The sequence below is a fragment of the Rhinolophus hipposideros genome (genome assembly GCF_964194185.1).
Source record: "Rhinolophus hipposideros genome assembly, chromosome: X".
NCBI classification, from domain to species: Eukaryota; Metazoa; Chordata; class Mammalia; order Chiroptera; family Rhinolophidae; genus Rhinolophus; species Rhinolophus hipposideros.
Window position 1 is genome coordinate 49,982,841 of NC_138046.1, and position 23,516 is coordinate 50,006,356.

General features: G+C 49.9%; 1 protein-coding gene across 19 annotated transcripts in view; it reads left to right on the plus strand.

Annotated features, from left to right (window-relative positions):
• Positions 1–23,516, plus strand: part of TSC22D3 (TSC22 domain family member 3) — a gene marked incomplete at its 5' end in the record, with an annotated part of 61,215 nt that overhangs the window by 33,450 nt on the left and 4,249 nt on the right. The window contains one exon of one of the 19 annotated variants that reach the window (XM_081041829.1): positions 18,946–19,190. The exons of 16 other annotated variants lie outside the window; for them this stretch is intronic. In XM_081041829.1, the coding sequence (XP_080897955.1) occupies positions 19,141–19,190 (50 nt within the window). Of the gene's footprint in view, positions 1–18,945; positions 19,191–23,516 lie in introns of those variants that run through there. 2 more of the 19 variants (XM_081041822.1, XM_081041828.1) reach the window with 2 other exon arrangements.

Consider the following 23,516-nt stretch of genomic DNA (forward strand, 5'->3'; position numbering starts at 1 on the left):
CTCTTGCACACCCTCTCTCACCATCGTGGTTCTCCCAAGGCCAAGTTCTTGGACCTTCTGTCTTACCCCTCTCTTCCTTCCTTCCCTGAGGCTTTTTGTACAGATGGACCCTTTCACATGCTTAGTCACGTGGGCTCTGTAGTATAACGAGCGCAGGCTTTGGAGTCAGACAGGCCTTGAATCCCTATTCAGCCACTCACTATACCTGGTGGGACTTTGAGAAAGTTATTTCGTCTCTCTGAGCCGCGCTTACAATCCCCCTCTGTGAACTGAGAATGATACAAACAATATCAACCCAACAGGGCTTGGGGAAGATTCATTGAGATCATATATATATTGAATATGAAGTGCTTTGAACTACGCCTGGTATAAAGTAGGCACTCAATGAATGCAAACTGCCGGTGTTCGATACTGCTGCAGTGTGTGAGTGTGCGTGTGTGTGTGTGTGTGTGTGTTTGTGTGTGAGTGTGTGTGTGTGTGTTGAAGACATCTATCATGTGCAGCAAGGCTGATAGGACTGACTACGTACTGAACCATAGACAAAGCGGAGGCCCTGGTGAGGACACTCAGAAGACTTCAGCAGTTCCATTTGTCCAGTCCTGGCAGCCACAATCCCAGGTGGAACAAGGTGTGGAAGTTGAGAGACTGAGGCAGAGTTGAACCCTTGATTTCTGATCCAGCCCCTACTAAGTAACATTTCCGCTCAGGACATAGGATTGACTGGACTGGCTCCTGGGCATGGATGGGGCCAAATGTCTTCTGGGAAGCTTCCCTTTCCCCACAACTTCTCTGAACTCTGGCTTCCTGGGTTCTCTCATTTGGGATCCTCTTTCTGTCACCTGTCCACCCCACCCTACATGCTCTAACACACATGCCTATGCCACATTTCCCTCAGCATATTGTCAACTCTGAGTGTATCTAAAAAGACCAGGCCAGGACTCACAAGGACTATTTGTATCATGCCCTGCTGCTGATGTTAACCGATGGCCATTGGTGTCAATTCAACACCAACAGGGTGCACCCAATTTGGGGTGCAACGAGAAGGAAACTTTATTCAGTGCAAACAGCTTAATTGTGAAACAGCATGGCTGTGAGAACAGCATGGCTGAGGAATAGCTCAATAGTATTACTGCTCACTTATGAAGCAGCATGACTGCGAGGTGTCCCTGGGACCAGATGGCTCTTGGGCCAGGCCCTTTCTGCTAAACAGTTCTGTTCTGCACACACTCCATGCCGGTCTGCTCTGCTCTTCTCTAGTCCGGTAAGACCTCTTCGGTGTTTCATCTTTGGTATTACAGCTCCAGCCAAGGAAGCCATGGAAAGGGAAAGTGTGTACTCTTAGGGCCCCTCTCCAAGCCAGAGGGGAGCTGACTTATATGGACAGAAGTCCTCACCTCTGGCCCCTGATTTGTCTGTCCTCATACAAATGAGGATTCCAAATCCTCGCAGTTTGATTGGTCCAAAAGGCACTGTCCTGAGTGGTCAGAATTGAGTTGCTCTGATTTTTTGGTAAAGATTCTGATGGGGGAATATAGCTGCACAGCTCCAATTGGACGGGGAAAGCCTCCGTCCTATTGGTTGAAATACGATTCCAGGAACGCTTTTATAACCTAGCTCAGATGGCAGGAACGCAGTGCAGGCAGGCAGTTCAGGGCAGGCTTCTCCCTAAAGTGCAATATGCGTAAGAGGCCCCTGTGTAGAAATGGCTGCTAGGCTCTGTTTTTAAATTTGAGCCCAGATAGCCACCAGCGGTCCTTGTTGGTAGGTATCTTCTTTCTCAGTGTCCACAGTGACCGTGTGTGTGTGTGTGTGTGTGTGTGTGTGTGTGTGTGTGTGTCTACAACTTGCAGCCTTGGGATACCAGTTCCTCTGCCTGTTTAAGCCTTGTGACACCAACATTTCTCACTCCTAGTCTAAATACTGACTGCTCGATCTTCCCTCAGCAGCAGCCTCTGAGAGCTGGGCAGTCAGAAGGATGCTGACATGGGCATGTACACGATTTGTGATCTAGGTTTTCACGAATGGAAGTTTGTGGGGCTTGCCCCCTCCAGTTCCCTTATGGGGGCACTTCCGATGGTTGGCACCAGCAGCATGTCAGCTGCAGGGAGCAAATGGTATGAGGGAAGAGATTCCAGGTCTTCTTTGGCTACGGATGATTCCTTATTTCCTCTTTCCCAGTTTGGGAGCATTTGTTGCTGTCTGAAGGGCCGGGCAGTGCCAAGACCACAATAAACAGCTTGTCCAGTACACACAAGCTCTTTGGACCCTGAAATGTCAGCTGGCCAACTGGCTCACAGCGAGACTCTGCTGCGTGCCGTTTGCATCCGGCCCTGACAATGCCGCTCAGCACTTGTAGAAAGAACCATGTGTCATAGCAACAAGCCTGGGAGTAGGGGCTCCACGGTGACCTGGCCCTAGCTCTGAGATGCCAAGTATAGGGGCTAAACTTAGGGTACCAGGCAAAAAAACAAACACACAAAAAAACACACAACTGTCTTAGGGACCCAGCTCTGCAGGTCTCAGACCAGCAAAGCGGCCTGCCCTTCCCCTCCCTCAGGCAGCCAGACTCCCTATGCCCCATATGGCTGAAGCACTGACTGCTGTTGGACAGAAACATCTCGCCCAGTGAAAGCTAGTGGGGTGCAGGGCACGTGCCTCCAGAGGGTACAGACAGAGCACAAAGGGCAAGAGAGGAGAGGGAGAGGTGGTGGGCTCTGGTGGCCAGAGTGCCAGGCCAGGATCCAGGAAACCTGGGCTCCACTCCCAGCCCCTGCCACCAATTCCCTGGGCGTCCTTGAGCAAGATCACCCAGAGGGCAGGGTTGGGGGAGCAGGCAGAGTGCCAAGACCTTGCTTAGAAGAAGAGCTGTACAGTGTAGCTCATGCCTTCAGGAGGTCGGGGTGCAGTGTTTAACCAGGAAAACTTTGTACTGAAGAGCCACCTGGGTGCCTTTAAAGGCCTTGTCTACACGTTGAGCAGCAGAGGAACCGAAGTCAGGTGCCCAGGGGACATGTTAGAAAAGAGAGAACCTCTTATTCCAAAGTGCCCTGTCCTTTGCCTTGTTTGGAAGGCCATCAGGCAAGGATCCCTGCTTGAGGACTGAGGGCAGAGGGTACAGTTGTCCCTTAGCTGGGGAAGGCCCGGCGGTTGTCCTCGCTTTGGCCTCTTGTAGCCTCTGTGACTCAATATCCCCCATGTCCAGAGACCCACACCAAGGACCGTGCTTACTCTCAGGACCTGCCTTCATATCTCCTCCCTGAACTTCCTCTGCCTGGAAGCAACAAATGTGCTGTTTCTGCCCTCTCGATGGGGACTCAAGAGGTAGATAGTCTTCAGCAACATAAAACACAATTGATAGAAGCTACCAGCGTCTGCCACAGAGTAGATGCTCAATAGATATTTGTCAAATAAATCCACAATCCTGGAATAAATTCACAATCCTTTCCTATAAAAGACTGCACTTAATTGTAGAAATGTTAGCCTCTGGGATAGGACTCGATCAGGGTCAGGAGGAAGAAGCCTGCTTGTGACCCGGCAGATAACAGCATGGGGGCAGCCACCCTCTGTGTGTATGGAGGGGAGGTAGGATACACCCACGGAGGGTGAGGGAAGGATGTCTGGGAAAAGGGCCAGCATACACTCCAGTCCGAGGGCCTCAGACACTTTCCAGTGAAGGAAGGCCCCATGGTGTTGTCTAATTGGCTTTCTAGTTGTTCTCTTCCTTTGTGAAGGTCCTGTGGCAAAGCCAGGGTGGGGCTGAGCCTCCAGAATCTCTCCTGGAACTCTGGGAGGCTTCTGGTTATTCCCAACCAGGTGCCTGTTGAGAAGGAGGAGCTTGGATTTGATTAGCACCGCCTGAGAGAGCCAGAACGGCCTTGGCCAGGGTCTTCAGAAGTCACTCAGACCTCAGCATGCCCCCTCGCCTCCCACTTCAGTTCAGGGGCTCTGGGAGCCATGGTCTGGTCTTTGCAGCTTTGCTTGCCAGATTCCTGTGTTGTCTATGGCTTCACAGCAGGGTAGGTGAGACAAGAGTGGCCCAGGAGGAAAAAACAAACAGAGGAAAGGTCTTTGGGTCTGTTGACATTATAAGTGCTATTGATTTTACAAGATTTTTCCATTGGAAGGACAGTGAACTGACCTCGTTTTGCAGCCGGCTTGGGCTTTGACGCCACTGTCTAGGCCATGAACCAAGAATCTGAGAGGCTATGGCTTTATCTCCGCACATGCCTGATAGTCACCACTCTCGGCAAGGCCAGGCTAGGGCCTCCCTTGGTGGGTTAAGGGAGGATGTGGGTGGTTACAGGCCTCTCTGCTTCTTCCGCCGTTCCCCAGGGACCCTGTATGACTCTGGGCTCAAGCACTCTTAGATCTCACTGGACCTGGATGTCAGGGGAGAGGGCTTTTCAAGGAAGAAGGACTCTTACACAGGAAGCTTAGACAGGAAGAGAGGGGTTGGAAGGGCACTGAACTAGGAGTTGGTGACTTGGGCTTGTATCCCGCTTGGCCACTAATTAGCTCTCTGATTTCAAGCAAATGACTTCCCCTCTCGTGGTCTCAGTTTTCTCGTCTGTTTAGTGGTACGTGGAACTGATGATCCCTGAGGTCCCTTCCAGCTCTAAAATCCAGCAAGGTTTGTGAAAACTGCACCAGTTAGGAAGGGGAGAAGAATATAAAGAAGAGAGGAAAGAGAAAGAATGAAACTTTCCAGTACAGCACAGAAGTGGGAAAATGGCGGAGAGGTGCAGTGCATTGTGGTGGAGCAGAAGAGCCCCAAGTGGAGATTCGGAGGTCTCAATCCTGTTCTTAATTCTACCACTAATGAGCTGTCTGACCTTAGGCAAGTCACTTACCCTCTTTGTACCTCATTCAAGTGGGAGGTACTAGCTCCCTGCCCCCAGACTACATTCTTGTTGGGAAACCTATGTACACACATGGGAACAGAATCATGCTCAGTGGTGTGACATAGACCATGGGTGTGTTGGGAGAAGGGGCAGGTGATCGTGGCTGGTAGGCTGACGCCTTTCCTAAAGGGCAAGGAACAAAATTAAAGGAGCAGCAGCCTCAGAATCAGACAGACCTGGATGGAATATTGGCTCTGCCCCCGCCTGGCTGTGGGACCCTGGGCAAGTCATTTGCTCTATCCAAATTTCAGTTCCCTTACCCACAAAAAGAAGGAATTGATCTAGTTGATCCGTATGGTTCCTTCCATCTCACTGAATACGTGGGAAAACAAAACACAACAAAACGAGGCCGGAAGATGCCAAGTAGGCCAAAGGGGAGAATTGCATGTTCAAGGAGGAGAAAAGAAGGGTGGTGTTCCTAGAGCAATAGTGGGTGGCAGGGGGAGGGGGCGGTAGGAGAGGAAGGAGAAGGGGAAGAGGAAGGAAAAGGCAAGGCGAGGTCTTCTCAGGATAGTGATTGGAAGGAACACTGAAGCGTGTTGGGTGAACAGGGGCTTATTGGAGGGCCTGCTTATAGGAACCGCCGCCTGGCACGGAGGTCCTGAGTAGGTTGCAGACCAGATGCTGAGGGTAGTGATGAGTGCTACAAGCAGACTCACCCAAAGCTAAGCCCCAAGTGGCGGGCGAGGAGCTGGAGCGCTTTCAAGCTGGCAGGCCTTCCACGGGGAGGGCGGTCAGGGGCCCCTCACTAAGCGGCCAGTACTCTTGGGTGTTATGCAGCACCGATCCCTGCCCACACCCACACAGATTTGTCACATGACAACTTCACGGCAAAAGTCGGTCTCCCGACTCAGAGCCCAGTGCTTTTGTGTGACTCCTGCCCCCTCCATTGCATGCACTGAAACAAATCCTTGGTTAGACTTGTGGGCCTCTTAGGAGAAAAAAAAATGGACTGAAGAAAAAGCAATTCCAGGTAACTGAGGCTCTCGGGGCCTTGTGAGGTCAAACCATGCTAGAAGGTGCCAAGTGGGCCCTTTGGCCACAGGGCAGTGAATGCTGGGTAGTTGTAAAGAGTGTGGGTTCTAGAGTCATCTAGTCCTCAAATCCCACCTCCATCTGTGTGACCTTGGGCTGGTCACCACCTCCCTGAGCTTCTAGTTCTTCATCTGTCATCTGTGAGGGAAAAAAATATTTTTTTTCTTTTTATATAAGATCGTGAGGAATAATTGAAATAATGCACAAAAAGAGCTTGGCACAGTGCCTGGCACATAAGAAACTTCAAATAAGTAGTAGCTGTTATCATTACTCTTATCGTTACTGGTTTAATAAATGTGAGAGTTTGTGATCTTTCCCACCAACCTCCCACCGTCATCAAAGACCTAAACTCTGCACTAGCAACTGCCCTGTTCCCTCGCTCACCTCAGAATCCTGCCACTACTTCAGCTGCTGGACCTATGGGCCTCTGAGGCCACCTTCGTCACCTCCATTACAGAACCAGCTTTCCCAGGGTGGCCTCTCTGGAGAGTCCCATCTCCTCCTGACCTGCCTGCCAACATGGGGCCCCAGCAGCGCACAGAGGGAGGGAGACAGGTGGCGGGGGCCAACAAAATGAGGCCATGCATTGCCACCCTGTCACCAGTTTCCTGGCAGGGCCTACTACCGTGTTTTCCCGAAAATGAGACCTAGCTGGGCAATCAGCTCTAAGGCGTCTTTCGGAGCAAAAATTCATATAAGACCTGGTATGATATTATATTTATATTATATTATGTTTACAATATTACAATATTTGTAATATATTATATATTATAAATATTATATAATATTAAAATTCTATGGCCTTCAGCAAGTCACTCGGAGAGATGAAGTGACTTGCCAAAGGTCATACAATTACAATATTATAATATAATATTATATTATATATTATAAATATTATATAATATTTATAATATACATTATAATATAAATATTATATTATATTAATATTATATTATATTAATATTATATTATATTAATATAATATTGGGTCTTATATAAATTGTTGCTCCAAAAGACGCCTTAGAGCTGATTGTCCGGCGAGGTCTTATTTGCAGGGAAACACGGTAGATAGCAAGGTCACCTTTTGCTTCTAATGTCCTCCTTTGAGGAGAAGAGGTTGAAACAAAGCCCTGAGCATTCGGATGAAAGCAAGGACTCTGCCCCTACAATTTGGGCGAAAGCTTCCCTCCAGTATTTGCCAGACCGAGAGGCCTTGCAGCCAAAGAGATGAGCATCACGTCATAGAGGAACAGCTCTATTCGATCTGTGCTCATCTGTGGTGGGTGTCATCCTCCAGCCACTCGGAAAGCTCAGGGGCCCCTCATTCTGGGGAGGGAAATCCAGGTTTCCTCAGGTGAAAAGACTCTTGGGTGCGGCCCTTCAGAGGGAGCTGATTGCTTATGCTGGGAAATTCAGAGGGTGCCCCAAACTGCTCCCAGCCTGTTGTTCCTTGGAGGAAAGGTGGGGTCACTAGAGAAACTGGTGGCACTAGGCCAGAGAGGCTGGAAATCACATTCTAGCGTGCAGGTCCTGGAGATGAAATAGCCCAGCCCATTCTCTGGGTTGCGAGGTGAAAAGGAAGATGGGTGGGAAGAGCAGGCGGGTGGGGCCTGGTGAATCTAGAGGTAGCAGAGCAAGCAATGGCCTATCTGGCGAGATTTCATGTGCCCCAAAGCAGACTCCACCCCAAGTTTCCCCCAGCACATGTAACCAAACGATCGTGTGTTTCTGAGCACATGCCGGTGTTTCACATTGTGCTCAGCCTCTGTAGCAAATTGTCAAGTTCAGTCATTACCATCCCCACCCTGCAGAGTTCTTCTTCAAAGCTTCCATGGTGACTGGCTGAAGTCAGGCATGGGGGAGCGGAGTTGTTTGGCACACCGACGGCCTGGAGAGGGGAGAGTGTGGCGGACAGTGAACGAAGGCCTGAGGCTGACAGGATGGGTGGTGAGGGGACAGGCGTAGAGAGGGAGATGTTAAAGCACGGCGGAGACCACATCTGGCTAAGGACCAAGCCTTGGAGGAGAGGCAGAGGATGGACGAGAGGAAGGGGGCAGACCAAAGGGATAGTGGCAGGGGTTTTCGTTTTATTTATTTAATTTAATTTAATTTTATTTTGTAAAGAGGGCTCTACTGAGTAACCAGAATGAGTTCTTCTAGCACAGCAGGGGGGAGACATAATAGTCCCTGATATCTATCCAGAGCCTTGCCACTCAGAAAGCACCCCCTGACACACACACACACACACACACACACACACACACACACACACGCATGCATACAGACTCTCCTTTAATTTTTATAACAGCCCTGTTAAGGTGGATAGGGCATGGGGTAATTACGCCTATTTGACAGATGAAGAAACTGAGACTTGGAGAGATGAAGTGACTTGCCGAAGGTCATACAATTTTAATGGAAGAGAAGGGGCAAGCACTAGGGTCTCCTGACCCCTAAGGCTGGGAAGGCCAGAACTGGCCTAATGAGCCTCCAGAGTACGGAGGTAACCATCTACACAGTGTTATCTCAGGAACACTGGGGAAACCCTGCCCCATAAATCTCTCTGTCTCCAGTCACTAATGCCTGCAATTACACTCTTACAGATTCATTCTTTTGGCATGAAACTGTAGACCCTGTTAAGACGTGGAAGGGTGCTGGAGTGGGGGCACGGGAGAATATCTCAGTGCCTTAGAATAAAGCCTAGGAGTGTTTCTAGCAGAGGGCCCTGGTCAGAGTGGGACGGGGAGGGGAGGGCAGGGCAGGGGGGTTGTTAGGAGGAAAGGAGAGGGGAGGGAGCAGCACTGGCAAACTGTCCCCTTTTGCGTAAGAAGAGGAGGAGTTGCGTCAGAGCGTGAATGCTGGCGACATGGAGAAGGGGGACAAGTCCAGCCAGAAGCAGGCCTCAGAGGGCTCTATTGGGCGACTGTACCTGGAGTCCTTGGAGGAAGGCCAGGGGAGGGAAAGACTTCCATGTAGCTGCGGGGAAGGGCAGCTGAGGAAGCAGGTTGGCCTAAGAAGCTGAAATTGTGGAGGGGTTGGTGGGAGTGGGGGAGCTATTCAGGGCTCTGGCTAGGGGCCAGGGGCTAGTCCCAAGGGGGTGAGCTGAGGCTTGAGAGCTCTGGGCCCCATTCCAGCCCCTGACCTTGAGTCACCATGCAACTCGGCACTTTTCCTACCTCAGCCTATACACCCATCAGGTCTCTTATCTCGGCTTCCCGTTTTACAGAAAACTGTGTAAAAGTGACTATCTGGACTCCTCCTGACCAACCTTGTCCTTCCTACAGCCCTCGCCACCCCCATCCAGCATCCTGCAAGCCTTTGGAGCCGCATAGAAACTCTGGCCTGCTGTCTGTGTTCCCAGGGGCCCCTCCACAGTGCAGGCTGCCTCTGCACCATATGGTCCTGAGAGCAAGGGCCTGAAGGCCTCAGCCAGCCCTTGGCCTGGTCCCTCCACTGCAAATTGCTGCATCTGAGGAGATTGAGACTAGTACTGTTAGGACTAGCAGCAACTTTGCTTAGAGGTCACTTTGCTGTTCATTCATTCATTCATTCATTCATTCAATTATCCCATCGTTGCACGCTTGCTATGTGGCAAACACTGTTATAGGCCCTTGGTATAAGACTTCGTGGAGCTCCCAGTCTAAATCAGGCTATCACTCATCCAATAAGTACCCAAATAAATGTAAATTTGCAGGCCTGATCATCTCATTTTACATTTAGGGAAAACCAGGGCCCAGAATGGTTACGGGACTTTTCCAAGTTTGTTCCGGTAGCAGGGGCAAAACCGGGTCAGAACCCAGGTCTCCTGACTACTATTCCAGTGTTCTTTCCACCATGTTCTGGAAAGAATACACCATGAGTATAAGGACATAGTATTTATCCCTCTATGTAGAGCCGGACTTAACCTACATTCAGAGTAGCACCTGGCCCACTTGGCAAGATTTGAAGATTACTTATGAACAATCTCTCCTTCCCACTGTTGCCCCCTCAGCTTGTTCCCACCCCACCTGCAGCCCCCAACCCATACCTGAAATTATATCACTGACAGAAATCTTTGGATTAAAGGCCCTGTGATCTGACTGGGCAAAACCTGTTAAACCATTATCTACCATTTACACACATTTCTCTGATTTGTTCTTTAGGATTGGCCCAAAGACCAGGCACATTTGATTGGAGGAGAGAGACTGGGAGTCCCCTGAAAGGGGGCATGGCTAGGGAGGGCAGGCTGCCCCCCAGACAGTAGAGAGGGGTCCCATATAAGTCAGGCACAGGTCACCTGAGGGGACAGGCAAGAGGAAGGTACCTGAGAAGGAAGCAGGAAGGTTCTGAAGACAGACTCCTACTTCACAGTTTAGCCTTGGGGCCAGCCCTGTACCGACACGGTGACCGGTGACATATGGTTTCAAAATACATGTTTCCATTTCGTCTTTTCCTTATACTGGATTATACTGAGTCTTTTGTCCCTTCTCCAGACTGAGTAGTTTGTAGATTTCTGAGGGGCCTTCCTTGAATCTGGTCAAGCAGTTGCCCTTAAATAAATTGTCTGCCAGCCCCTGAATTGAAATGCAGCTCTGTCCCATCCTGGCATGCTAGAGGGTATCCCCTTCTCCAGAGAATCGCAGTGGGAATCCTGTAGTCAATGGAAAGATCCAGCCCCCACTGGCGGGCTTCCCTGCCCTGCCCCTGATAAAGGCCTGTTTCCAATTCCCCTGCAGCAGTGACGAAGGGGGTTCAGTGGGTAGGGATGTTCGTGCTTAGAATGCCACCCTATCTGGAACTCTCGAAACTAAGTGAAATGCCCTGCTAAAAACTGCACAGAGCTTTAGAATCACACACCAGAGATTCATATCTGGCCTATGACACTAGCTGGGTGACCCTAGACAAGTCAATTAACTTCTATGAGCCTCAGTTTCTTCATCTGAGAAAATGGGCCTAAGGACAATATGATACCCAGTTTCTGCCATCAGTTATGCAACCGTTGACGAGGTTCAAAAGGCTAATGTATGTAAGGCTCTTGGCATGGTGCCCACTCAATAACCAGTACGTGGGAGTTACTGGTGTTATTACGTAGGCCAGATGTGGCTTCGAGATCTCCCAGTGATAGGTCAAGACCAAACAGCAGTCCATTCTGGCCCTCTTGTTGAATCGAGGTTTGATTATGTCAGGTTTGCTTAAAGCAAGGCCCACCTGCAGGGCATTCCCTGCCTGGGGATTCATGGATGGTGTGCATGCCATCCACCTATTTAAGCTGTTCTACATTTTCTTCCCCCTGCCATGGACGTGTTTACACAGGGGAGGACAATCCCAGTCAAAACAAGATGAAAATACACTGCTGGCTGGGAGCCTCAGGCTAACTGGTTTCAGGTCCTCTCCCAGCTGTCAGCGCCTCACAATAGGGCCATGGAGGTGGTGGGGGGCTGCCCAGCCCTACTCCCCGGCCTCCCTCCATTGGGCCAGCTCTGCCCGGTGGCAGGCGGTTGGCCATCCCCTGGTCAAGACAGAGTGAGAGTCCGAAGCCCCAGTTTTATAAGGGTAAGAAGGAGGGGTGCTGAGAGGCAAGGGCTGTCCTGCTATGACGATTGCGTCTGCTGCCAGGGCTGCCTGCTGCATAGGCAGAGAAGGTAACTGCTAACAAGGAGTGGCGGAAAGCATCCAAACAAAGTTTCCCCAGCATTCTCCCCTTCTGCCTGGCATTGCCCCAACTCAGACTCATTCCTGTGGGTTAACTAGAGGCTCTTGGTAAAAGAAAGGAAAAAGAAAAAGAAAGAAAAAGTTACCCCAGGGAAGGAGAACCCATCAACCCCTTCATCGAGCACAGAGACTTCCTGGGGGTCAAGTTCTCACCTGTGCCAAAGTGTAAATGAGTAAGCAGAACTTAAGGAGGACCTGTCCAGAAAACACGCTTCGATGAGCAGGCGAATGAGATCCCCCGGACACTCAGGCAGTTTGGTTTCTTGACAGCGATGCCAGGAATATTGGGGCACATTTGCCTGTCCCCTGAAAGCGCAAGGCCACCAAGTTAGCCAGGACCCATTGTGAGGCCCTGCTCCAGGCAGCAAACCCCCAGTCTCCACTTAGTCCGCCTGGGTCACTTCTCCTAGAAACACCCCACTATTCGGATCACATTGAGCAGATCATCATGTTTCTTTCCTGAGAAAAACTAAACAGTTCCCCTTCCGAGAAAGACTTTTCATTTTTAAAGGGATCCTCAAGATTTCAAACGCAAGGGTGACATTAATGGTGAGAATGCCCTTTCTCTTGGCGGTCATCAGGGTATTTTTAGTCAGGATGGTTTCTCCTTCTCCCCGCCCCCAGTCGTTCCAGTTATATGGCTGTCACTTGCTCAGAATCAGTCCTGCTAGTCCTAAATCCGTCTTTGATGTCGCTGCCAGCTGAGACTTGGCTGCCCTACTCCTGGGCTTCATCAGCCTCCACTGCTCCCTGTGGGTGTCCTGTTCTCAACTGACCCAACCCCTCCAGTTAAAGATGGAAACTGACCAAAGTCTTAGTGTTAGTGGAGAACCAGAAGCATACACACACACGGGTGAATTATCCCTTTTATTGAAGAAGTTGGGCCTTGGTTCCAGGTCATTAGTGGCCACTTACTCAATTAAATTGTGTTTGGGTTCGGTTTCCCAAGTATGTTTGATTTTCACTAGCCTTTCGTGTTTTTAACTGCAAGGTTGCTCTCAGACAATGATCATCCCCAAATTAAAATGTTAACACAAGGCAAATTCATGAATTTGCCTATCGTTCTTCCCCACGGGGGCCATTAGCAAAGTTCTAACATTTTTCCAGAACATTGTATTTATTTGTTAAGCACGTATTTACCTCCTTGAGGCTGTATGCCAGGCCCGGGTCCAGACCCTGCAAGCACAGTGATGAATAAGGTAAGCCCCGGCTCTCGCAGAGCTTGTATTCTGGTCTAGGAAGCCCGCTTAAAACCTTCTGCACTGCCCACTTCCGCTCATGGTCTTATCTGGCTGTGCCTTCGGTATTGTTTGCAAGACTAGAGGTCCTGCTGATTACTGAGTACTTGTGCCACTGGAGAGGCTCTCAAAGCCAAAACCTTGTGCAGGTTTGAGATCCTACTTACAGAGAAAGACTGCTAAGATCTTCAAGAGACTAAATTGAAGTACTGATTCCATTTTCACATCAATCCCTCTAACCACCCCCTCCCCATGAGCACTGTTGATAACTTGTGAAACCACAGAAACAACAATTGGAACCGGACAGAAAGTTAGCAGTGCTGGACTTTGAAACCGCATCGATAGGGCTGTTGACTTGGGGAGCAATTTTGCCAGCAGTGTTTGGGGACCACGGCCTTTGCTCATCATGGAGCATATCATATTCTTCTTGCTTCCCAAAGAACTCAGTTATGCCGCCTACCACATGTCCGCCACGTCTGGAAGTACGGGCAAATACATGTGTTGTTGTCAAGGACATCATCAGTCTGCAAAAAAATACAGTATTACCTCTGTTTCTAGACTTTAGGGTGTCCATAAACGTATACGCCTTGTGTAGTATGTATGTTGGGGAGGGAAGCATCATTCCCATTTCATGAATGAAGAGCTGGCAGTATAGGGGCTTTAGAAACCCTCTAAGCAGCACCGCCCCCCCCCCAAGCTGGCTAGTGGCCAAGTTGGAAAAAGAAAACATTTTCTTCCCACTTAACCAAGTTCATTTAGAATGGGTGCTAGAGCTGTGTTTCTCGGGCGGCACCTCCCCTGCCATATACACGAGGGGAATCTCTCTCAGTTCTTCTTGTCGTCACAGGTATACCTCGGACATATTGCAGGTTCGGTTTCATTGCCACAATGAAGTGAACATCACAATAAAGAGAGTCACACAGATTTGTTGTTCCCGAGTACATATCAAAGTATGTTTACAGTATACTGTAGTCTATTAAGTGTGCAAGAGCATTAGGTCTAAGATAACAATGCACATACCTTAATTAAAAAAGTACTTTATTGCTAAAAAATGTTAACCATCATCTGAGCCGGCTGGAAAATGGCACCATAGACTTGGTCGACACAGGATTGCCACAGACATTCAATTTGTAAAAAATGCACTATCTGCGAAGGGCAGTAAAATGCGTCATGCCTGTAAGTTCTGTCTGAGAGCTCAGGACCAGCTCCAGGGGCCAAGCCGGCTATTACAGCAGTGTATTGTCGGAGAGAGATTGTCGGGTGACATGGCACATGCTGCTGAATTATCTCCCAGCCGTGCTCAGGCCCTGGTGCTGCAAGGCGCCCAAGGAGTATCTGTGAAACTCCCTTCTTCTCACCTGCTGAGCTAGTAACTGTCGTACTTGGCCATTCCTCAGTTTCCATATTTACTTTAGCTCTTCTGCAATTCTGTCAACAAACTCCATGGTATTATTAGTTTTAGCAAATAACAGGATATCAGAACAGTTGACCAGGATTCATTACTTTGCTGTTAGAGCTCTGTCCCGGGACATAGGAGCCAGTGTTTCTCTTAGTTTGGAAGGTGTCTGAGCTTTGGCAGGAGGCCTTTCCCGGGCAGGCCCACCACGCTCAGCTTAGGCTATAAGCCTGGAAGGCTGCTTTGCTGCCACAGCTCTGCCCCCAAAGACCTGGCCCCTTCTGTCTTTGCTTAGTGGTACAAAGACGTCTGTAAGTAGATTTTTCAACAACAACAAAAAATAAATACAAACACTTTGAATTTTACATTTCTGTGCTTTACCCTTAAGGTCTTGCCGTGGCCTTTAAAGGAAGTCTATACTTGGTAAGGTGGCGTCAGGAATTAACATTGATGTTGTCAAGAAGGGGACGAGGGGCTGTATTTTAGGCTGGCACTGAGAATTTCCCGGCTTTTCACTCAAAATATGGTCCTTTTCCAACCCCACCCCCAACACTGCCTGTCTCAGGACCAGAGGAGAGGTTAAAAGGGTCAATGTGTTGCTGACAGGCAACCAGGAAGTCCAGGCCTTCGGGGAGGCATAGACTTTGTTTATTTAAGCCCCAAACCTAACAGGCAGTATAAATTAAACATCAAAATAAAATAAAATAACAAAATGCAGACTGGATGTATCCCACAGGGAGCAGCGAATTCCCCTTCTGCAGTCCCCTGGGAGAGGGGTCTGTGAGCATTGGGGCCTCCTGGCAAGGGGGGTGTTCACAAGCCAAGGGATGGGGTAAGGATGGCAGGGGCAGAGGAGCGCAAGGCTTGAATCAGGGTGGGGACAGGCATGTAGTCAGCTCCAGCAGGTTCCTAAAGGGGAATGAGTCCCAACCTTGCAGCCAATCTCAAAATGGACCCACATTTGACCGGGTGGTGACAGCCACCAGGCTGGAGGAGGGCTGGCGTTTGTAGAAGATAGGCAGGGCTGGTTCAATGAAGAGGAATCAGCCCCTCCCAGTTCTCACCGTCTCCCCAGGTTCTTCTTCCTACGTGCCCTGTGATGCCCCCCCCATGTCCCCAAGCTCCCAGGCAAAGAGTCACCACCACCACCACAGCTGTGAAGTAAAAGCGATGTGTTCCTCATAACAGGGGCCACATTTGCCAAAGATTAATTTATAAATCAGAGCAGGTTTGAAGTTTCCTTCTAAAAGCAGCTCTCATTCATGTTCTGATCGAGTTCAGGAGTGAAAGGAAAAGAGATGGCCAAACAGACATTCGGCCCAGAATATGCTGCACCCCATCATGGTGTGTCATCCAAAGTGGGTCTTGGTGACGGTGGCACTACGGGGGTTCACCTTTAGGCCAGTGATTCCCAAAGGGACTTCCACGGACCACGGCCGGAAAAGCTGCATCCGTATCACCTGAATACACCCTCCCCACGCCACAGACCTATTCCACGAGCTTGAGCCCAGGACAGCTGCACTTTCCACCAGCTCCCCTCCTCCATCCTGACATTAAGAACCTCATTTCTCTCCCCCCAGAGCCCACCACAAAGTTTACCCGTTGTGTGTCCAGTAGTCTGATGCTGATTTGCCAACGACTACTCTTGAAAGTCATACAATAATTTAGCTCCTAGTTAAATATTTGTGACTAATTATGGCAGAATGTGGCACCTTCCCAGGGCTTTTTGCATTTCTAATTCCTCAAAGTGTGAAAAGCTCCGTCAGACCCCAAAGATGTGAGTCAGAGGCTGATGTCTGTAGACATGTCAGAGTCAGGTCGGGCCAATGCTTGGGCTGAGAGGAATGTATTCTCAGTGCCCTTCAAATCACACTTCTCAGGTAGCCAGTCACATATGGCATCTACGCTGGGACTGGCTCCAGTTAAAGCTGTCCTCTCCAGCAGCCTATGGGAATCATTTCTTAGGCGTGCATATGATTGATTGGGCACAAGTGCCGCTTGTTTTTATTTCCCTTTCATTTTAATGTGTGATTGACATCTTTGAACGCTGTGGGCCTGGCAGCACCAGGGCTTCCTGTTCCTGGTATACAGCGTAAGGCTGCAAGCTGTTTCCCCCGTGCCCACCTGACTACCACTCCAAGCTTCCCTTAGGACCCTGTCACCTCTGACCCCTGCACAGCACACAGCCAGCTGTGGACGTCAGAGAGAGCAGAGGCCGTGACTTTTGACACTCATGGCCTTGTCTAGAGTGTCCTGCCTTGCTATTTTCCCATGTCCTGTTGCCTCACTACCCCTTCGGGGTCACAGGGAAGCTGGCAAGAAAGAGAGAGACTGAGAGAGCGAGAGCGAGAGAGAGAGAATGATGCCTTTCTGCCTTCCTATCTCTGTGTTTGCATAAATGTGTGTGTGCTTTCATGCTTCTCTTTCTTCCTGATAAGGTGTGTGTATTCCCTGTCAGAAATTCTCAAACCGGGCCAGGAGGCCTTCCTTAACCCCTCCCAGAACTCCTTTGAGCTCCCTGGCACTGTTCCCATGGCTAGAGCGGTGGCGGGGGGAGTGCTGCCCCGGGAGGAGCTGGCCTTATTTCTTTCTTTTCTGTTCTGGGAGTAGTGTGTCTCCTGCCCCCTTCTGGCAATACCTCCCAGCTGGGCTGCCTTCTCTCCACCCAGGAAGCCCCAGGTGGGGTCGGTGCTAGAGGGCCAGAGGCCCCTTGTCATTGCATGGCCCCTCTTCACAAGTCACAGAGTCCCACAGCAGAGGACCAAGGAGAATCCTCCAGTGAGCCCCACTGAGTCGCTCTGCTGTAAGGTAAGCGAGAGCCTCAGAGTGCCTCATAATCCAGTGTGAGAGCACTGGGAGCCTCATCGTGCTTACCCATCATGGCCAGGAGCCCGAGTGCCTGAGCAGGCTGGCATATTACCGTGCTTTTGTTCTCCAGGGAACCTGTACTACTTCAGATGTCACCCAAAGTGGCCCTGGCCTCCCACAGTCCCCTCGTCTGCTGGCCTCATGTCCCCGACAAGGCCCTCCTGGCTCTTGTCTTCCAAGTATTGCCAGTAGCCCCATGTCCTTCACATACCACCCAGAGTAACCTTGACAACTGCCAGAAAAACAATGACTTTGAATTTTGGCTCTTGGGACTGCTCCATAGAGCAGAGGAGCCGGGGAGAGGCCCGGATAGTCTGGTAGAGGGCTGGTGCAGGCAAGCACGCAGCGGCTGTGTTCCTGCCACTTTCTTTTCCAGCCTCTCTCTGGGAAAGCTGCAGGGGGCGAGCGTTCCCAGAGCGTGGGCCATGATGAGGGGGACTGTTTGCTCATCTGAAGTTGCTTGCTGGTCTGGGAGGGCGAGATTAATCAAGAGTAAGATGAGGAGCTGGCCACAGAAGGGAGGCCAAGACGTTCGTAGGTAGAAGTGACCCCTGCACTAAACATAGACTCCCTTCTCAGAAGGAAGGAACTAGCAACTCAAAGAACAAACACATGTGCCTCCTTCTCTTGGTTGACAAACCCCAAGGGTTAAGAAAGGAAATGGGAGTCGGGGAGCCTGGCACTATCAGCCGCAATGCCAGAGGAGCCTTAGGTCCCAGAGCAACTCTAAGCTTTGTGGCTGCTGTGTTATCCCCATCTGCACAGGCAAGGGCCAAAGGGCAGGGCGGAAGAAAAAAAAAAGCACTTCCAATTCAGAAGAAGGAGCTGATGCCCAGCGGGGCCAGTGGTGTGGTCCTCCCAAAGCCCGGACTGCCCTCCCAAGCACCCCTAAGCCCTAGGTTTTCTCCTGAAGCACACATTTCACTATGATCTAACCAGTAGGGAGACTTCTGAGGTGGCCACAAGCTCAGGGTATTCTGAAAGGAAGCACGATTTTTGACTTATACTACCAGTTTGTTTGTTTTTGACTTTCCTCAAATGTACCTTGCACTTTGAATAGGCATTTCAGCAACTTGGAATTGAATTGAGTCGAACTGAATTGAATTGAATAATGACAACCAGTGTGGGGAGCAGGGAGGAAGTGATTCCATTTACGGGGGTTACTTCTACAATCACTTTTTCAGGAATATCTGTTTCATACTTGTGGATGGGTAATGGGGAGGGTGAGAAATGAGAAAGGAGAGGGTTTGGAGAAATTATGGAGGTAAATTTTCCCAGCTGCAAGACATGAGGGGAAGGGAGACAGGCATAAATATTGACACAAGGTTCATGCAGTTGAAGGTCCCCGGAGCTAAACTGCATTCCTGGATCACATTGCCAATCCTTCTAGTCTCGCTGAGACTCTGGGACAAACTGCCCATAGTTAGCCACCAAAGTTGGAGTGACAAAGGTGATTTGACAAGAGCACTTTTTTCACTTCTCTGAATGAGGGTGAGTGGGGTAGAATGGCCAAATGGGGTTTGGTTCTGCCTGTCATCCCTGGTGTCACTCAGAGATTGTTTGTGAAGCTCACATGGGACCCTATCCGGGACGGAGCTGAAAGGCACAATTCATTGCTCCTGCCATCACTCAGTGCCAGGGTTTGGCCCAAATCGGGTGCTACAGCTGCTTTTCCCAGTGACTGTGTCCATCTCCGCCAGGATTCTCCTTGGGCTCCCTCCCACCACCGCCTTCTGCATCTGTGTCCGCAATCTCCTCCCCGTTCTCCTGCCCCCCAAAGTTGGGGTTCTGGGCCTTGGTCATGCAGGGACACTCACATGACCCACAGAGGACAAGGCACTTTCTCTGTCACAGTCTTTCCTTCTTGCTTCCCTCCTTCTGGACTTTGGGGATTTTCCACAAAGCCAAAGTTACGATGTAAGTGGCAGCAGTCTTCCTGTCTATAGTCCTCCACACTGGAGTGGAACCAGAGGGGAAGAGAGAAGATAAGAGAGAAGCAAGGACAAACTAAACGATGGCATTTCAGCCTCCTTATTCCCCCAGCCTCTTCAGAAAAAGGGACAAGTAAGTAATTAGAAGTAGACAGAGCTTCAGCTGGAAGGGGGCCTCCATGGAGGAGTAAGTGGGGAGTGCTGTTTCGCAGCCATCCTGTATCCCATTAACTGTGCTAACGCTCCCATGCTCAATATCCTTTTGGGTTTCCTTTTCTAGTGCCTAACCCAGTGATTGCTTTCTGGCTTGTCCCACACCCCTCACGTCGTGTCTGTTTCCCCTTCTCCTGACACTAGACCCTGTGTTTTGCTGGCAACGGTACTGAATCTTTGGGTGGAACATTCCCCGTAGAAAATAAGGAAGACTTGCCTATAAGTAGTTTCCTTTGGGCTGCATGGTACACAATGCTTCGAGTGTGACAAAGAGAGAAGTAAGATGTTCCCCCTCATTGCCACCCCCTATCTCCCGCACCCACCTGGAGTCTGCCCCCCCACCCGTTGGCAGCGGGCTGAGATCCTACCCCCGGGTTCAGTGGTCCTGGCTGCCCAGTATCCGTCCCACTGTCCCATGGGAACCCGAAGCAGGAAAGGCTCTTGTCTAGAGAGTCTGGCTTTTGAAGTGGAACAGACCAGTGGGAATGCTGAGACACTTCTTCCAGCTCCAAGGGGACAAGTTGGCTGCCAGGGCCTCCTGGAATAGAGGAAGTAGTCCTGGTCCTCATTATACCACCCTCTATCTAGAAGGTCGCCCCTGAGAGAGGAAGGGTTAGCTGTGTCTGTGTTATTGCTGAATCCCCAAGCCGTGGGGCTAGATCTGAGAGCCAGCAAAGGACCTGGCTCGTCAGCTGGGAGCTCTTGCTGTGCTGGCTCTGGGTCCAGCCTACCTTGTAAATGGAGGATGGGACATAGGGAGTTTGGAGACATTTACACAAGGTTGCCAGGCTGTTGAATTCCTAGGCCACTGTTTTCTGCCTGGGGCTCACCTCAAAGTCCACAAGACATAAGCATGCTTAGAGCCTCATGGATCAGCACTTGACTCAGAAAAGTTAGATCAGATCATAGATATCTCGTACAGGACTCACTGCAAGGTTTAACGCAGCTATTCCAGGCAGAGGAATTTTCTCGTGCTCTGAGGGTTCAGCAGAAAAAAACCTTTTGGGTTCTTCCTTCTTGTCTCCTTCTCCTACCTTCCCTTATTTGAAAATCTTTCTATGGGGACATCTGTGTCCATTGTCTTACCCTAAGCAAGCCCTGGGATCCTGGGGTCCAGCCCCTGTTTGACGAGGGAGGACCCCAAGAAGTGATCACTTCTCATTTGGCTGGTGGCTGGCAAAGCAGAGGTGTAGAGAGAATGCACGATTGCCAGAGTGTGGGCTGAGCCTGGGGCATCCCCTCAAAGTTGTTGTTTTCAACTAAACCCCTGACATGAGCTTGTTTTCTTGTTGTTGGCTTCATTCTCTTCAAAGCTGAGCACAGCAGGAATGGGGCGGGGGGGGGAGAAGAATTCGTTTAAGGTGCCAGTTACTGGGCCCTAGGAACAGGAGATTTGACCGGACTGCGGATTACTCCAAGACTCAGGCCTTATTTGGGATACCCTGTACCCCAGGATGATGTACTCCATTTTGCAAGCCACCCGGTTGCATTAATGTTTCACATTCCCTAGACAGAGCGCTTTCTTTGAGGCCTGCATGGCTGCCTTTCAAATGATGTGGGTGCTCACAGCCCTCTTATGGAAAAATTGGACTCTGGTTATTCTTCCTGTGCCCCGATGCTGCTCGCCCTTCCTGTGAGTGTCAGAAAAGCCGGCTACACTCATGGAACTCAGAGGCGGCCTCTGGACCTCTCTCTAATAGGAGTCAGTGCTGCAGGTTTCCCACAGGTCCTTCTGCCCTTCACCCTGTCTTGCCTCCTCGCCACTTTCCTGGCACCTCCAACCCATCCCCCAACTGCCTGGACTCACTCATTTAACAAACCTACTCCCTGCCCCACTAGGACTAGTAAGTGTAGTAGGAACGAGCTTGGTCTCACAGTCAGGAAGACGTGGGCTGGACTCCGGGTTCTGCAATTTCTTAGTTGTGCCACCTTGGGCAAGATAGCCTCTCAGACCCTCGGTCTCTTCCTCTGTGCAGTGATGGTGACAGTGCCCACACGCACGGTTTGTGGCGCAGCCAGCACAGCCGATGGTGAGCTGGTTAAACAGTCGCTATTATTGTCAGCGAGTCTCAAACTCAGCTCATTTGATAGTATAATTAACATGCAGTTCGAACACAGCCTCGCTGGCAAACTTAGCCTCTTGTCTTTTCCCTCCCTGAACTACCTGGATTTCTCTGCCTCTGTCTCCATGTAAAGGAGGCCCCCCTGAAGGAGCTAATTTTTCTTCGGTCCTATGCCCGGTTTTCCTGCTGTGTGTTTTTTTTCCCCTGCCAACCCAATTTATTTATCTCTCCCTTTTTCTTTTCATCGTCTCCCTTGGAATCGCAGGGTGGGTAGCAATAGTTAGTTTAGGAAATATTTACAAGCCAGTGAAAGGTCAACTCAGAGACTCTTCCTGAACCAAGAAAGCTCTATGTGGTATCGAGGGCAGACTAATATATCAGGAGATTCCAATATCAACTAAGCTCCTGACTAAAGGTCTTGTGTGTTTTTTTTTTTCCTCAGCTAATGTGCTTGATGGCCTGTAAATATAGTCTGCACTTTGCTCTGTGTAGTACACAGGGGTCTTAGTGCAAACACCAATGTTCAGGCAGCTTGGGACCAAAACGTAACCTAATGTTCTGAAATTGAGATTGTCTCCCACCTAAACGGGGATAAAGAAAAACACCACCCTGGCCTAGTACAGTAGGTTTGCTTGGATAGTTCTATTTGTCATCCCTTCGCAAACAGAATGGCCCTTGTGCACGCATTACCACCAGTGGGGTCCAATGGGAGCCCTGCGTCAAAGTGAAAAATGTCGGCTGTCCGGTGGCATAACTGCACTGGCAGGCTAGAAAACGTCAAGGCCTTCAGATTGGGCTTAGCCGGTGCCTTGGCCAGGGCGTCAGTGCCAGGCACCTGGTTAGGAGAAATATCCCGAAGCAAATAATAATTACCTTCTGTGCTGATAAGAGAGCCACAGTACTTTTCCAATAGCAAGATTGCATTAAGGGATTTCTTCCCACCACAGCCTGAAACACAAACCGACTCACGGGTACTGGCCTTAACTTCAAGCAAACTACTGTGTATTTGGCGGAACCCAGTGTCTCCTTAAGGCCCTGACTTGGTGTAAATAGTACTCGCAGTTGCATCACCTATCACCTGTCCCTTGTTGTGCCCGGGTTGCTCCTTCTGGCTGCAATTCTGCGTCTTTCCACCAGGTGGCCTCACATAGGAAGGAGCCAGAGAAAAGGACCTCCAGCCTCTGATCTAATTTTTTTGTTTTAGGCTTGTGGCTGAAAAGAATGAAAACATGTTTTGATGGAAATGTGTGTGTGTGTGTGTGTGTGCGTGCGTGCGTGCGTGCGTGTGTGTGTGTACACATATGAGGACAAGGACAATGAGATGAGCAGGCCTGAAGCTTCCAAGCCTGAGAGGGAATTCCTATCTCAGGCCATCAAGCACATTAGCTGAGAAAAAAAAAAAAAAAAAACCTTTAGTCAGGAGCTTAGTTGGTATTGGAATCTCCTGATATATTAGTCTGCCCTCGGTACCATATAGAGCTTTCTTGATTCAGGAAGAGTCTCTACTAAGAGTTCTATATATATATATATATATATATATATATATATATATATATACACACACACACACACATATATATGTATATATACGTATATATGTATATATACGTATATATATGTATGTGTGTATATATATGTGTGTGTGTGTGTGTATATGTAAGAGGCAACGCTCGTCTCATTGTCCTTGTGACATGGACATCTGTTTGTGTCTGAAGTACCCTATAGCCCTATGTATGCCTGGACCCAACACGGGGTTGGTGTTTTCCTGCGATGGTTTGGTTTGCAGTGCTGTTGTCTTTTGCTGTTTATAGGAAAGTCACAAAATCTTGTCTTTAAAAATAGGTACATGAGATCTTGGATAATGTTGAAGGTGTGTTCTTTGCAGAGTAGGGTGGGGAGACCCAAGAGAAAAGGGCTGGCATCTTGTGGTCACTGCAGGGCTCGAGGCCCTCCGTCTCCTCCCCGCCTCCTCTGCCACCCACCTGGGCCCCTGCTGCTCCCTGTATGTGTTTCCCCGCTCATCCGAGCTCCGGATACTCTCTCCCCCACGCATGCACATTGGCACGCACAGAGTAGCTCAGACCCGTGCACACATCCCGTGCGTGTCACAGGTCTGCACGAGTGTCAGTACACAGACACACGCATCCAAAGGAGGAGCTGAGTGGATAGGTGCTGGGTCAGGG